This window comes from Diabrotica virgifera, chromosome 5 (genome assembly GCF_917563875.1).
Source record: "Diabrotica virgifera virgifera chromosome 5, PGI_DIABVI_V3a".
In the NCBI taxonomy this organism is placed as follows: Eukaryota; Metazoa; Arthropoda; class Insecta; order Coleoptera; family Chrysomelidae; genus Diabrotica; species Diabrotica virgifera.
The window spans coordinates 102645016-102662941 of NC_065447.1; the positions used below are offsets into that span (position 1 = coordinate 102645016).

General features: G+C 31.4%; 1 protein-coding gene across 1 annotated transcript in view; it reads left to right on the forward strand.

Moving 5' to 3' along the window:
- LOC126885075 (uncharacterized) overlaps positions 1 to 17926 on the forward strand; it is a 102770-nt gene that overhangs the window by 38841 nt on the left and 46003 nt on the right. Inside the window, exon 3 of the mRNA XM_050651503.1 lies at positions 12030 to 12154. Within this exon, the coding sequence (XP_050507460.1) occupies positions 12030 to 12154 (125 nt within the window). The remainder of the gene's footprint in view (positions 1 to 12029; positions 12155 to 17926) is intronic.

The following is a 17926-nucleotide window of genomic DNA, read 5'->3' on the forward strand; positions in this document are numbered from 1 at the left end:
TCATTGTGCGTTTAGATTTTTCAAAAATGTTTATTGGTTTTTTCAGGATTCGAAAAAAAATGAACACATGTCCGTGGTAAAATTTTCCAAATCTATCTTTGTCATACAACGCACTTAGTCGAATAGAATATTGTCAGTCAGACACTGACAATCAGTGACAATTTTTAATAATTATTTGACATGAATCGGGAATATTTTTAGTTGCTGATAAAATAATATTGATATATAGTGTATTTGATAAATAATTGACTAAGAGGTGAACTTTATAAAAAGTTATTTATTGTGTATTATTTAGGGAAGATAGAAGCGGAGCATACATTAAGATATATTCTGTGATCCAAGTATTTTGTTTTTAACGATGTTCAAAATTGTGAGCATTCCATAATAATAATATATTATTAAAAAATCACTTTAACACTTTTGCTCTTTTCTCGATTGAGTATTAGTTTTTGTTGTAGGTACATATTATTACAATCACTGAATACATAGCTAGTGAAAAAATTATCACATTTAATTAACTGAATTAATAATTTGCAATTATACAAAAAATAACAGTTATCCAAGAACAATCCAATGACATTGTCAAGTAGAATGACATTCTAGTAATATGTACCTATCCATACGTCCATACCAGTGTGAATTTTACTACACGTAATTTGATATGTAAAGACAGAAAAGGTAGGGATAGCCGTAAAATATTTTCGAATTATGTACCCATAGCCTTAAGTATTTCACAACATGTAGTGAAGACTGATTTATCAAAGCGACAGTATGGCGGCATGGTTCAATGGGATCTTAGGGGCACTCATGAACCAAGTAATAAGACACAGAAATAATTATTCATTCTGTGGTATCACATATTTCATCTTTTCCAAAATACGAGTGTCACTACAATCGGGAAAGGTCCAAAAAGAATTATTTAGGGCCTGATTTAAATATTGAAAAAATGTATAAATTATACGAACAGGATAAAACAGAGAATAAGGATGCTACTGAAGACATAGCAAAGCCCTGGCTATATCGCGATATTTTTAATAAGCAATTTAATTTAACGTTTAAACCCCCAGAGGTAGACACTAGTGACGACTGCGATATGTTTGCAGCTAAAATACGAGCAATTGATAATTATTCTGAGAAATAACTGATTGAAAACGAGAAAGATACGCACTTAAAAGAAGCAGAAAAGAGATATAAATTTAAATCTATTGATATGACCGAAGCAAAAGCAAATATAAAGCACAAAGTACTGACTGGTGATCTACAAAAGTGCCTTCCAACGCCATATTTGACCAATTGTGTAAATTTTTATAAGCGAAAATTATGGACTTTGAATTACACTTTATACGATGGATATAATAGTGCTGCGTATTGTGTAATGTGGGATGAAACCAAAGCAAACAGAGGAGGAAATGAAATTGCTTCGTGAATTTTAAAGTGAACTGATCTAAATATTCCTTCATCTGACGTCGAATGTGTAACCATATGGCAGATAACTGTTGGGGCCAGACCAAAAACCTATGTGTAGTTATGTGTGCATTTTATCTCATTCAAAGATATCCCAAAACACAAAGTAATATATTGTAAATTTCTTCTAAAGGGGCACACGCATACGGAATCCGATTCAGTACACGCTAATATAAAAAGGAAACGGAAAAAAACTACCAACTATAACTATATTAACACCCTGGGACTGGCAAAAATTTATTCGTCAGTGCTCAAATAAATACGAAGCTGTCAACATGGAACTCAATGATTTTAAAAATTTTGAATGCTTATATTCTTCAACAGGTCCATTTATTAATCGGAAAATAAATACTGATAGAGGGGCATTTCAAATTTCAAAATCAGTGATCTTACGTGTTACCAAAGAAAATTTTGGAATGCTTCAATATAAAACATCATTCAACAGTGACACTTTTCAAATGGTTGACTTCAGACGAAATAAAAGAGGTGATATCATTTTGCCAGAAACTTTACCACAAATGAGTATGCAATTGATTCCTATATCAACAAAAAATATAGTGATCTTATGGACTTATTCTTATACTTGCCATCCTACAGCCATGATTTCTATAAAAATCTGCCACTTTCAAACGAAGAATCCGAGTACCATAACGATAATGATGATACATAATTTGAAAACTGCATGTTAATTATAACTAAATAAAATAAATATAGAAATATTGACGAGTTTTTTTAAACAGATAACCAATTTATGAGGACTTAGTATATGTTTATTATAAATATAAGGAGTCTTATTACTTAGAGGTAATAGAGCCTAAGTCCATTATTTTATTATCTTTAAACCCTTACTTTACTTTCAAATTACCACAGCAAACTATATATAATACTATTTTTAAATACCGACAATAGTTTCCGCTACAATTATTAATTACTTATCATTTTTTGAACAAACATCAAATATAATTAGGAAATGGTTGAATGCTCCAATAAATGAATTTTAAAGTCAAAAGGCAGATATCGAGCACTGAATTTAATTAAATCTTGCCCAAGTATACTTTCGCTCACAAGAGCATCCTCAGGGCCCCTCTTGTGAGCGAAAGTATACTTGGGCAAGATTTAATTAAATCCAGTGCTCGATATCTGCCTTTTGACTTTAAAATTCATCAAATATAATGTTTAAGTGCTCCTCCTGTAAAATTATGAAAATGTGACTTAGGATAGTATACTTCCTATGTACTATAAAATATTGAAATTACAACTCAACTGTAACCTTAGGGTATTTTAACATTTTGCTTTTTGATTCATTCGCTTATTTTGGATAATAAAAAAGTTAGGTACTTTAATAACTAGCAACGTTCTTCATCAATACTGGGTGTTTCTAAATAAGTGCAACAAACTTTAAGGGGTAATTTTGCATGAAAAAATAATGACCGTTTGCTTTAAAATATATGTCCGCAAATGCTTCGTTTCTGAGATACGGGATGTTGAATTGTTTCTTATAAACTGACGATATATTTATTGCCCTAAAACCGGTTGAGATATGCAAATGAAATTTGATAGCTTTTAAGAGGTAGTTATTGCGCATTTTTTGGCATACGATTACGAATTATATATTAGGGTGGTGCGAAAAAAGTCAAGTTGATAATTCAGTATCGCTATAGTGCGGAAAAGTTGCGATTGGTAATTACAAGAAGAAAAAAGCAAAAATTATTCAAATCGGACTTTATCTTCCCATCCCGCAACGGGCCTAAAGATTATGAAAAAATGAAATTTTACCTTTTTTTCGGAAATTTTTATTTATTCCCCCTGTACATTTTATTTATCGCTATAGTAAAATTTATTTACAGTTTGCATGATTGAGAAATAAAAACAATAGTTTTACGCACTTTACGAATATCTTCTGATCCCGCAAGGTCAATCAAAATCTATAAAAATTTGAAATTTTTGATGATTTTGATAAATTAAAAAACATTTAGTTATCTCATTTTTCTGTTGCATTGTGAAGCTTTTCGCTTGTTTAGATATTGTATAATAATATTTAACCGACCCAGAACTCATAACAAGAAAGTGGTTGCACTTTTTACTCCACCCACACCCTTCTCTCCATAAACCAATGAGTGTGTGTTTTTTACATTATTTAGATCGTACATTTCTTTTTCATTTGTTTGTGTCCAGCTTTTAAACGTCAACTTTGAATTTTGATTTGGTGGTAAAATCTGGCAGCATGGACCTTGATTTAAGGGTTGTCTTGATGAATCCATCTCTTGATTAGGTCCCACATACATTAAACGATACTTCCGTGACCAACTCTACGTACCGCTAGACAGCTTGCGTATGGCAGAGATGGTTTTGTACATTCCAGTCTGGTGTGTTGCCTGATATAATGTAGCAACTTATATCTTCATTTGAAACGCTTTGAAGAACTGGTGGAGAAGATAGTTTTGCAACATTCCAATCTAATATTTAAGTGTAGTCCTGTGCTTCAAAATTTAAAGTAGGAGGGATGAAATTTCTAATACGCTTGTCCTTGGCTTTAATCTATCCGGCTTTTAACACTCTCCTTAGCCCTAGCTCTCTAATGTGATTCCTTTCTCCCTAGTACTTGAAATTTTGAAGCAGGGTACTAAACTGAAATAATAGACTGCAATATAATGTTGTAAAACTATCTTCTCCACTACTTCTTCGAAGTGTCAAATGAAGATATAAGTTCTTGCATTACATCGGGCGACATACCAGAGTGGAATGTACAAAACTATCCCTGACACACGCAAGCTGATGAGAGGTGCCTAAAGTTGGTCACGGAAGCATCGTCTAATGCAGGGGAGGCAAACCCGTCGATCGCGACCCCTAGGTCAGTCGATCGATGGCGAAGAAAAAATTATCTACCTACCTACCTATTCCCGTCCTAAATATTACAAAAATTCCTAGTCGGTAGATCGCAGAGAATTAGAGAGGCAGACAGTAGATCTCGTGTCCGATTAAGTTGGTCATCCCTGGTCTAATGTATGTGGGCCCCAATCAAGAGATGGATTCATAAGGGTAACACTTAAATCAAGGTCCATGCTGCCAGATTCTACCACCAAATCACAATACAAAGTTGACGTTTAAAAGCTGGATAAAAATATGAAAAAGAAAGGGCCTAGCCGGGTAAGATGGTGAAAAGTGCCCCCAGCTCGATTTAAATTCCATATAGGCCAATTTTTAGCACATGTAGAGGAACTCACTTTCTGAAATTTTTAGCCCCCTAGGTGGTCACGTGACCCCCCTAGAGCCTAATTAGGCTTTTTATGTTTTTATTTTTTATCTCAGGCGCATCAAGAGCTAGCCAAAAACTTTATTAAAAAAGTTGTAAGTTCCAAAAAGATCTATAAGAAAAATTTTTTTTTTAATTTTTTGGCGGGAAATTCGAATTTTTAGAACAATTTTAAACTTTTAAATGACTCTGAAAAAAAAACTAAGACACTCGTTTTTACGAAAATTAATTATAATATGTATTTTTGCACAATCTTTCACCCTGAATTTTTTCAGACTTTTAAAATTGGTGAAACGTACCTTTAAAAATAAAAAACCGCATTTTCTCAGTTTTTTTTTTCGTATTTTGAAACAATTTTATACATGTTTTTCAAAAAAGGTAACACTGTCACTAGAATAGGTAAAAAACTGAAAAATAATTGGGGTTTGCTTAATAAAAATTTTTTGTAAAGCCATCCATTTTCAAAATACAGGGCGTTGAAGAAAACAAAATTTTACACATTTTTTACGATTTTGCTGAAACTACTGGCAACATTGTAATAAAACTTGGCGGGATTTAAGAGCTGGTTATTGTGCATATTTTGACATACAATTAATGATTTGATATTCATCATTGGCTCCAATAGGGGTAATGGTCTGAACTTTTTAAAGAATAAAGATAGTACGCCACTGACATATTTCAAATTAACAATCGTTTTTTAATTTCTCGTTCAATTTGTGACAAAACATGTATCTTCTTATTTTTTCATACGACGCGCCATTTTTATTCAAAAAATAAAAGATCTTAACCCTTACAAAGTATTCGAACTTCTAGTAGTTTCTACATCTACATACATACATAATAAACTCGTACATCCATTATCAAAATTAATTCGAATACTTTGGAAGCGTTAAGATATTTTATTTTTTGCAGCAAAACAGCGCGTCGTATGAAAAAATGAGAAGATAGATTTTTTATTGCAAATTGAACGAGGAATTCAAAAATGATTGTTAATTTGAAATATGTCAGTGGCGTACTATCTTTTTTTCTTTGAAAAGTTCAGACCATTACCCCTATGCGCGCCAATGATGAATATTAAATCCTTAGTTGTATGTCAAAACATGCACAATGACTACCTCTTAAAACCCGCCAAGTTTTATTACAATGTTGCCAGTAGTTTCGGCAAAATCGTAAAAATATGTAAAATTTTGTTTTCTTCAACGCCCTGTATCTTGAAAATGGATGGCGTTACAAAAAATTTTTATGAAGCAAATCCCAATTATTTTTCAGTTTTTTACCTATTCTAGTGACGGTGTTAAATTTTTTGAAAAATATGTATAAAATTGTATCAAAAAAACGAAAAAAAAAAACCGAAAAAATGCGGTTTTTTATTTTTAAAGGTACGTTTCACCAATTTTAAAAATCTGAAAAAATTCAAGGTGAAAGATTGTGCAAAAATACACATTATAATTAATTTTCGTAAAAACGAGTGTCTTAGTTTTTTTTTCAGATTTATTTAAAAGTTTAAAATTGTTCTAAAAATTCGAATTTCCAGCCAAAAAAATAAAAAAGAAATTTTTCATATAGATCTTTTTGAAGCTTACAACTTTTTTAAATAAAGTTTTTGGCTAGCTCTTAATGCGGCTGAGATAAAAAATAAAAACATAAAAAGCCTAATTAAGCTCTAGGGGGGTCACGTGACCACCTAGGGGGCTAAAAATTTCAGAAAGTGAGTTCCTCTATATGTGCTAAAAATTGGCCTATATGGAATTTAGATTGGGTTGGGGGCACTTTTCACCATCTTACCCGGCTAGGCCCTTTACTATTATTGGTGATTTTGGTGATTTACTAGGTGATTGACTTTGAGGGATCGGAAGATATTCGTTAGATGCGTAAAACTGTTGTTTTTATTACTCAACCATGCAAACTGTAAATAAATTTTACTATAGCGATAAATAAAACGTACATTGAGGATTAATAAAAATTTCCGAAAAAAGGTGAAGTTTCATTTTTTTCATAATCTTTAGGCCCGTTGCGGGATCGGAGGATAAAATCCGATTTTAATAATTTTTGTTTTGTTTTTCTTGTAATTACCAATCGCAACTTTTCCGCACTATAGCCATACGGGATTATCAATTTGACTTTTTTCGCACCACCCTATTATATATTTACCATTGGCGTGCATACGGGTAATAAGACCGGGTAATATGACCCGTATGCACGCCAATGGTAAATATAAAATTCTTAATTGTACGTCAAAAAATGCGTAATAACTACCTCTTACAACCTACTAAATTTCATTTGCATATCTCAAGGGGTTTTAGAGCAATAAATAATTCGTCAGTTTGTAAGAAAAAATTCAACATCCCGTATCTTGTAAACGAAGCATTTGCGGACGTATGTCTATAAAGCAAACGGTCATTATTTTTTAATGCAGAATTACCCCTTAAAGTTTGTCGCACTTATTTAGAAACATCCTGTATTGATGAAGAAAGTTGCTAGTTGTTAAAGTACCTAACTTTTTTATTATTTAACATAAGCGAATGAATCAAAAAGCAAAATGTTAAGATGGCCAAAGGTTACAGTTGAGTTGTAATTTGAATATTTTATATACGCTAGAATATTCCACAGGGTGTTCCAAACTTTGAGGAAAAAACACACTATCATTTTTACACCCGGTATACAACAACACGTACCTGCTTAGCAAAAATATTATTACATCGATATTTTTGAAGAATAAATCTATAATAAAAAAAAAATTACTAAAATCGGACAACAGCTTTAGGAAATATGAGACAATAAAAATGTCCCATTTTTAAGGTGGTCCGTTAATTTTAGCACTTAGTGTATTAATAATATAGGTATGCAAAGTCCGCAGATAGTGTGCTACTTTTTTTAACAAAATGGCGCCCTCAAATAGTGTTTTTTGCAATTATTGGTCTATAACTCCGAAGATTTTAACTTTCCACCAAAAACACTCAAATAAAAGTTCACCCCAATTTAATTCTACATAGAGACATGTTTTTCCCGAATTGCTCTGACGAAAATTTTCCTAGGAAAATGTGGGTTTTCCCAACACCATCTCGAATTTTCAGATAATTTTTTTTGGGCAAGTAATTATTTATTATTAATTAAATAACTTGGTGAAATAAAAGCTTTTTTGGTATAGATTATAAATATAGCAGCCGGTGAAAATTAAACGAATATTTTAGCAACAATTCAATTGTTAATTAACAATTTACAGTCGCAATAACAACCAAAATAATCATGAGACATTGATCAAATTTAGAAAGATTATAAAGATGTGATGCCTATTTAATATTTTGTCAACAATATAAAATTTTTTCATTTTTTTGCGTAATTTTTAAATGTTAAAAAAATAGTTATAAACAAATTATCATTTATCAGAAATTGTTTATTATACAGGGTGTTTCATTGGTAAAGTAACATACGTTAACTGTAGAAAGAGGATATTTAGGCGGTCTCAAAAATACCATACTTAATGGGTTTTACTCCATTAATAACAAAGATACTGGGTGTTTTGTCTATTTTGCCGTTTTCCTAATTGGTTCATTACTTTTTGACCACACTCTATATTTATTTCATATTTGGTACGCAAATATCATTTAAGGCGTACAATAAATTAATTTATTTATAATTGTAAAAAATCCAGTTCCGGCTTAAAAAATATTGGAAAAATATTCCGACCCCAAAACAACACCCTGTACACTAAATTTTTTTAAAATGGATTTTTCAGTTGAAAAGTGGTTAGAAAACTAAATTCAGTAGTATACTTTGAATTTTCGGCAAAATGATTTTTCTGGTGAAATTTGGAATTTGAATTCTGAAATTAAGTGCACTGTGAGAGCTCTAAGTAGAAAAAAATTGAAATACAGCTTACAACTTGTCAACCACACTGTATATTGATTTTATATTTAACACGCGAATATTCTTTTAGGTCTCCAGGCAATTAATTTAATTACAGTTATAAAAAATCCAGGTCCGGATTAAAAAATATTGTATAAATTTTCCAACCCAAAAAAACACCTTGTATATTAAGTTTTTTTAATGGATTTTGCATTTGAAAAGAGGATGAAAAACAAAATTAGTGGTATACTTTGAATTTTTGGCAAAATGATTGTTCTAGTAAAAATTTGAATTTGAATTCTGAAATTTTGTGAATTGCGAAGCTCAAAGTAAAATAAATTATAATATGACTTAATCTTAATTAATACCATTATTTAATCTAAATTGTAAAATATTAACATTTGCACACATAACAATAATTTTTGATGACCCCCTCTGTGGCTCAGTGGTAAGAGCGCCTACCTTTGGATCGAAAGGTCCGAGTGGTCGTGAGTTCGAATCTCACCAAGGTCAGAAATTTTTCGTTTATTATAAATTAATAAATGAAAATAGTTTCTGTCCTTGTGGGATCGGTAATCACCGGAGGGACCGCAGACGTTCGGATACAATTAGCGTCTCTTTGCAAAGACAATGACGTCGACTTTGCAATGTAAAAAGACACTTGCTCAACACCCACAGTACACAGTACACATGACGCTAGGTACCTAACTACAAAAACTTACCGTACCTACGTAAAAAAAAATAATTTTTGATGGTGGTAATTTTGAATAAGTACTTTAGATTTGAATAGTGATTATGCTGCAAATTTTCGCTGTTTTGTTATAATTTTTAGCTATTTTTTTTATTAAAGTGATGTATTCTTTATTGACCCTTTATTATTTATTCATTATTTAAAGATGAATATTCGCCAAAAACTATTTTTCACACATAATAAAAAAACACTAAAATATTAACATTTTACCAATTTAGATTAAATAATGGTATTAATTAAAATTAAGTCGCATTTTAATTTTTTCTACAAGAGCTCTCGCAATTGACATAATTTCAGAATTCAAATTCAAAATTTTACCAGAAAAATCATTTTGTGAAAAATTCAAAGTATACCACTAATTTTGCTTTTCATCCTCTTTTCAAATGCGAAATCCATTTTAAAGAAAATTAATATACAAGGTGTTTTTTTTGGGTCGGAATATTTACACAATATTTTTTAAACCGGACCTGGATTTTTTATAATTGTAAATAAATTAATTGATTGGACACCTAAAAAAATATTCGCGTGTTAAATATAAAATTAATGTACAGTGAGGTTGACAAGTTGTAAGCTGTATTTCATTTTTTTTTTTAGTTAGAGCTCTCGCAATTCACTTAATTTCCGAATTCAAATTCAAAATTTCACCAGAAAAATCATTTTGCCGAAAATTCAAATTATACCACTGAATTTAGTTTTTCATCCTCTTTTCAACTGAAAAATCCATTTTAAAAAAATTTAATGTACAGGGTGTTGTTTTAGGGTCGAAAAATTTTTCCAATATTTTTTAATCCGGATCTGGATTTTTTACAATTGTAAACAAATTAATTTATTGTACACTTTAAATGATACCTGCGTGACAAATATAAAATAAATATACAGTGTGGTTAAAAATTTATAAACCAATTAAAAAAATGGCAAAATAGGTAAAACACCCAGTATCTTTGTTACTAATGGAGTAAGATCCATTAAGTATGATATTTTTGAGATCGCCTAAGTGTCCCCTTTCTACAGTTAACGTAAGTTACTTTCCTAATGAAACACCCTGTATTATAATTTTAAAAAATACTTAAAATGCGTATTTCAAATGTCTTGAAAATGAATGCTTTAAAAAATTTTTCCAACCATTTGCAAAAAAGTTATGAAACAGCAAAGTAAACATACGATTGCTCCGTTGTTTATAATTTGTCTTAATTGTTTCAAAGCTTAAAAGTGAGTTTATGGTACAAACTAATTGCTCTCAAAAAATATTAATCATTTTTTCAATGGTTATATTTTACAAGATTAAAAAATGTTTTTTTTTGTAATTTTTACCGCGAAAGTAGGCTTACAGAGCCGATAATACATAATTTTGTTTATTAACTACTTACTATACGTCGCGCGGCGGTCGTCGCTTCGAGTGAAAATTTTAGCTACAGTATTTTATTAGTCTACTTTCGCGCGTGTAAATTACACCATTAAACTAATAATCGGTATTTTTTTGTAAGTAATTAGCTTGTACTTTAAACTCACTTCTACGCTTTGAAAGAATTAAAAAAAAATTTACAAACAAAACAAAAACTTTTTTGCAAATGGTTGCAAAAAAGTTTTAATTCATTCATTTTCAAGATATCTAAAATACGCGTTTTGCCTATTTTTTAAAATTGGTATATAATAAAAACTTTCTGTGAAAGGTTAATTTGTTTATAACTATTTTTTTTTAACATTTAAAGATTATTCAAAAAAATTAAAAATTTATATTTTGTCAACAAAATATTAAATAGGCATCCCATTTTTATAAGATTTCAAAGTTTGATCAGTGTTTCATAATTATTTTGGTTATTATTGTGACCGTAAATTATTAATGAACAATTGAATTGTTGCTAAAATTTTCGTTTAATTTTTACCGGCTTCTGAAACTATAATCTAAACCAAGAAAGCTTTTATGTTACCGAGTTATTTAATTATTGGTAGATAATTACTTATCTAAAACTTTATTTGAAATTTAAAGATTTTGTTGGGAAAACCCGCATAATCCGAGGAAAATTTTCGTCGGAGCAGATTGGGAAAAACAAATCTTTATGCAGAATTTAGTTTCGTTATTAGGGTGTTTTTGGTGTAAAGTTAAAATATTCGGAGTTATGGAGCAAAAATTAAAAGAAAACACGATTTGGGGGCGCCATTTAACAAAAAAAGTAGCACACTATCTGCCGACTTTTCATACCTATATTATTAATATATATAATCATAAGCTTCGATTGCAACAATAAAATTCCTGGTAAATAACTTTTCCCAAAAATGGCCTATTCTCCGATAATCAGCCCAGACTAATTATAATTAATAAAGTTGTCACCTAACTTTATCTGCAAAAATACGAATGCCACATCTCCATCCACCTCAAAACAGATCCGCCCTAGTCTACTCATATTCCAAGTAAATATATTTTCTAATAAATTGTGAGTAAATGTATATTACCGTTGTATGATATAAAGTAATTGAATTAACAAAAAAGCAATATTTATGGTTTTATTTTATTCACACTATTTATTTGCACTGATACGTAACTTTCAAAAATACAGCAACTAAATTCAGACTGTTGATTTTTTCTGTCGGTGTGTCCGCAACCTAAAAATTGGCTCTCAACATTTTTCTCAACATGTTTTAAAGCAGTATAATAACTTCAAAAATTTGGTTTAATTCTACAATAGCATCAGATTTGTATAACTTTTTTTTCTTCAGCGCATTACAGATTGGTAAGATATATAATGTCTGATGCAAACCAAAATCGATTTCTGGATATTTCATCTATAATAGATAACTGCAGACGAAATGGAATGACGGCAGAAACCCTAAATAAATTGAAGGTAAGCATACAAGATTTTTATAAATTAGTATTAATTAGTGTAAGTAAAAGTTAGGAAACAAAACGTCGATTCAATTTAGTAGGTATAATATCAGGACTTAGAAAAGGAGATCCCTTATCACCATTGCTATTTAATTTGGCTTTAAAACTATGCAATAAGTAAAATATCTAAAATAATTAAATAATATATAATAATTAAATAAATGCAATAAAATAATTATTATAAAACAATAAACAAAAAAATTATCAATGTGTATTGAATGTGATGACTTATGGTGCCGAAACTTTGACATTGACAGCTACAACTTCTAAAATGCTGCAAATAGCTCAGAGGAAAATGGAGAGGTAATGCTGATTACATCGCTTCGTGACCGAGTTAGTAATGAAGACTTAAGACGAAGATCAGAAGTTGCCGATGTAATTTCCCAAATTGCCACCCTGAAATAGAACTGAAATGGAGCTGAGTCAGTGATAAAACTTAAGATTGGCTTTTGCTGATTATCTAAATAATGAAGTCGCTCATTCCATAAGAGACGTGAGAGAGGTGCCTTCAGAACTCGAGGAAGAAACAGGTAGTCTAGGACTTCGAATACATGAAGAGAAGACGAAATACATGCTTTTAGCTGAGATATCTGATTATTTTTTGGGTTTGTTTACTTTCGTATATAATATCACAAGAGAGAACATTTTGCCGGCAATATTTTCGACTGGTATGAAAGTTTGTTGCCTGGCAATTTTCGCGAATTAAATTTTGACTTAAATCACGAGACGTCAGTCGAGACTTATCTATGATTTGTACCCAACGGTACACAACAATAATAAACCATGTTTAGTTTTTTTTATATTAACACAACACAAAAGTTCTTTCGTAACTAAAAAAAAATTACACTTTATAAACGTGCTAGAACCCGATATTCGAAAAAATTACTGGTTTAAAAATTACGACTATCCAAGAAGTTCCATAACAACCATATCTGGAATGAAGTTTGGACAAGCTTACTATCCGGCACATTTATACAAAATAAAAATAATTGATAAAAATTTTTGTGATATTTGCAATGAAACGGCAGACTTAGATCATATATTTTTGAATTGTAAGAAGTACACACATCAGTCGGACATTCTTACAAAAAATTTAAGAAGTTTAAATGTTTACGGTCCCTATAATGTTATGTATCTTTTGGCTCTGAGTGATAAACGTATTTTTTTGATTTTATTTTGTTTTTCCTATATGACTGTAAAATTAAGTTGTAGAAGACTATATTAGGCTTGTAACCTTAAATGTCTTTCCTTTTAATTTCCTACATGCTGCCTTACCGTGTGGGGTGGGTATGTAGGTAATCAGTAATTAATAAAAAATGATAAGAAAAACCCTTGGATGAGAAAAGTGTAACCCTTGTCCTTAACCTAAAATGTTTGTTAAGATTAATATATCTATTCTTAACAAAAAGGTCGGTCAGACTTAGATAATCTTTACTTAGATTACTATTTAGATAATTTAGATAAGATATATTATGTTTATTTATGTTTTGTTTATATTATGTATAATTCTTTTGTTTGTATTATGTTTATATTAGGTACTACTTACTTTGTTTCTGGCCGCATGGTCTTATCCTAAAGCCAATAAAAAAAATGATAGAGAACCAACTTAAATTGAAATTACTAAGAATAAATCGTTAAAGATAATACAATAAAAACTGTAAATTAATGGAAAGTTATTTGCACTAACTGTCATTACTTTTGACAGAATTTACATTGCCGCCGAGTTAAGCCCAAGGGCGGATCCAGAGAGGGGGTCATGGGGGCCATGGCCCCCTCCGAGAATTAACAAAAATATAAATTTAAATATTTGCAGTGCAAATGTTTTTAGTTTCAAACACATATACATATATGTACAAAACAAGGGATAAATATGTCTTCTAGGAATAGAATTGTACAAAATCAGTAACGGAGGCTTCAAGAATGACATAGGATGTTTTATAAATCAAAATGTTGATAATTTTACAAAGTGCCAATTGTTAGAACGACCTTGGCAGCCATCAAAACAAAATGATATCAATTTCCATATGATGTACACACAAAGAAGAAGAAGAATAAGAAAAATAAGAAGAATAAGAAAATAAGAAAATAAAAAGAAGAAGAATAAGAAAGAAGAATGAAAAATATGGTCCCAATAAAGGGATGACACGATGCCTTGCCACGAAACCTTAACCCTCTAGCAGGCAAAAGTTTATTGGCTCACTTTCTTGGTAAAAAAGGTGAAGCGTTCTTTAAAGAACACTTGCCGGATTAAGCATAAAAAAGTTGGTTGGTGAAGCGTTCTTTAAAGAACACTTGCCGGATTAACCCGCGAGTAGTCGCGCGGTGAGATAGAATCTCAATTTTTATCCTTTTTCGCGATAACTTGATGAAAAATTTTGCAATTTTGAAAAAATTTCGTAAGTGCCTCGAGGAAGGGTGTGGTAATGCGTAGGAATTTTTTTTCTCCTTCTTCTTCTTTTTCTGTAATTTATGGCTTTGGGGAAAGCCAATTAGCTTTAACCCGCGAGTAGTCGCGCCGTTAGATAGAATCTCACATTTCATCCTTTTTCGTAATACAGTAAAACCTGTCAGTAACGGCCACTAAAAATGAAAGAACTATTGGCTGATATATAAAGGTGGCCGCTATTGCTAGTTTTTGTAGTCTACATATAATTGGTTTGGGAAATTTTTAAACTGGCCGTTAGGACAGGTGGCCGCTGTTGGCAGGTGACCGTTAACACAGGTTTTACTGTACAGTAAAATTTGTCAGTAACCGCCACTAAAAATGAAAGAACTATTGGCCGATATAGAAAGGTGGACGGTATTGCCAGTTTTTGTAGTCTACATTATAATTGGTTTGGGAAATTTTTAAACTGGCCGTTAAAACAGGTGGCCGATGTTGGTAGGTGGCCGTTAACACAGGTTTTTTTAATAAAATTGTTAGAAATATATATTTACAATATAAAAGTAGATAAAAATAGTACAAAATAAAAATTTGTTGTAAATTCGTAGTTTGAGATAGAATCTCACACGCGACTATCGACGTTACAGAAGTGAGCGCGACTACTCCCGGGTTAAGAAAAAAAAAGCTGGTTTCAGTAATAATATATTTTTTATTATATAGGCAAGCGTTCTTCAAAGAACGCTTCACTTTGTCAAACATTTTTTTCAACTGTTTTTTTTTTCTGTAATCAAACTAATAATCCCTTTCTAAAATAAAAAAACAAAAATAAGTTCACTATTTTTTTTCCTTGAACCGGCAAGCGTTCTTCAAAGAACGCTTCACTTTATCAAACATTATTTATTATTGTAACTGTTTTTTTCTGTAATCCAACTAGTAGTTTTTATTGATAAAAGACATTTATGTTACTTACTAAAAAAATTCCCAAGTCGATTGGATATTCAGAATACAAATTATATTTGATACAACACGTGGTCGTTTCGACAAATAATTATCGATGCGTCTACACTGCCGTTTTGAACAATATTGAAAGCAGCGTGCAAACCAAATTTTGGATTGCATTAATCTTTTCAGCAAATGTTAAACACCTGTTGACGGACGGAACGACACAGGTTTAAACGATAATAAATATTCAGGTATAGGTTTTTCAGATTTCCAAAGACGAGTTCTTTAAAGAACGCTTGCCGGTTAGAGGGTTAAACATCTTTCTCCAAACTCATGGGCACCGTCGAGGCCATACAAACTCATGAAAAAACATTGTAGCACAAGGAGTGCGTTTAGGTTGGGCTGGAGTTTCTACAAAGTTATCGCAGCCCGCAAAAGTCAGTCACTAAGCAAATATACTCTCAGAGGTCTAAACAGATACAAGAAAATAGAGAAAGACTACGACCAATATTAGAGTCTATAGTGTTCTTAGGCCGACAAAATATTCCTCTAAGGGGCCATCGTGATGATGGCCTTCTGCTTCTGGACGAAGATGCTGGACCTATCAATAAGGCAAATTTTATTATCTAAAACAACATCTATCCACAGCATCTTCCCGAGCAAGATACACATATTGTGATGAAGAAATAATTGAACAAATAATGAACCAGGTTCAAACTTCAAATTATTACTCTGTCATATTTGACGAAAGGACCGGCGTATCTCACGTGGAACAGCTTTCTCTAAATTGGAGATACATATAATGTAGAAACTCTGGAAACTCGGGACATAGACTAAACACCGTTTTTTCTCCTTAAAGAACAAAATTTATTAATTTTGAATACAATTATGACAAAATATTTACATACCTTAAAGAAAATCGGTTTTATAAGTCTTTAACATTCTAATCTTTAAATTAACAATAACAAATAATACATTAACAAGTTTAAACGAAAAAAATTAACAAATATGTAAGAAAATATTAAATTAGATTTTAAAATTGACGGAACAAGATTTATGTCAATTTTGTGTCAGAATATTTATTATTCTTCTATTTCTTTATAAATAGCCTTTTAGACTTTTACATACCAGGTTTTCATTATTACATCTCCCCCCCTTGAAAAGTCAAGAGCTTACTGCTATGGACAAAATTTTTCTGATTCCGACGATAGCCTCCATTTATTTCATAAATTGATGACGAAAACCTGTTTAAAATTTTGAATGGCCCCTTTCTTACCGGATCAAGTTTGTTTCTGTTAAGACGGTTACCCATTTCGACATAGACTAAGTCTCCGACTTTAAATTCATAGTCTTGCTTCTTCTGGTCAACTCTAATTTTATTGTTATTGTGAGCTCTTTGTGAATTTTGGAATGCCAGAGTTCTGTTCTGAGCCAAATCTTGGGGCTGATTAAGATCTAAGGGCAAAATTGAAGATTGTTCACCCGTGAGTAAATAAAGTGGAGAGAATTTTGTTACGCTGTGTGTTGTCCGGTTGTATTCTTCTGTACATTCAATTGCGATATTGGACCATGGATGTCGTGGTTTCTCGTTAACCTTGCAGCGGATACGATTTACCAGTGTTTGGTTGAGACGCTCATTTAATCCGTTTGAAAAAGGACAGTCAACAGCCGTAAAAATTAAAGTTATGCCACAGTTTCGTATGAAAAATTTGAACTCATTTGAATTAATCGCTGCATAACGATCAGCCAGGAGAACTTTCACCTTATTCTTCTCAAAAATAGGACGTAAGAACCTGATTAGATCCTTAGCTTGTTGGCCTTTAGAAGGGAATGTATAAGCAAACCTACTAAAATGATCTACCAAAAGATGAAGATAACGTTTAGGTGAATGGTTGCCTGCAAACCCACCAATAGTGTCAAGTGACATGATTTCATATGGTTCCTTGGCTGGCCCTAACTGTGATAAACGACCAATGTCTCGGCTTCTTCTTGACTTGTTTTTCTTGCAAATATCACATTGGTCACAAAATTCTGCTATAACTGCATCCATATGTTTAAAATAATAAAAAGGTCGTATCTTTGCTATCATATGACCAGTTCCAATGTGGCCATAGTGAGAATGAATTTTTTTTACCAACTGTAAACCGAAGTTCTTAGATATAAAGATGCGTTCTTTGTTTCTTAGTTTTTTATAAAGAAGTTCGCCTTTTTTAACTATACGTTTGTCTAAAGAGAGCTCAGTGCTATTATTTTGTTGATCTTCTTTTAGGTCTTCGATGGTTATCAAATTAACCACTTGTAGTATATCATCAGTATTCTCAAATGATTCCAAAACAGGGTTTCTCGAAAGAGCATCTGCTTCTTGGTTCGTTTTGCCTGGAGAATATGTAATGGTAAAATCATATT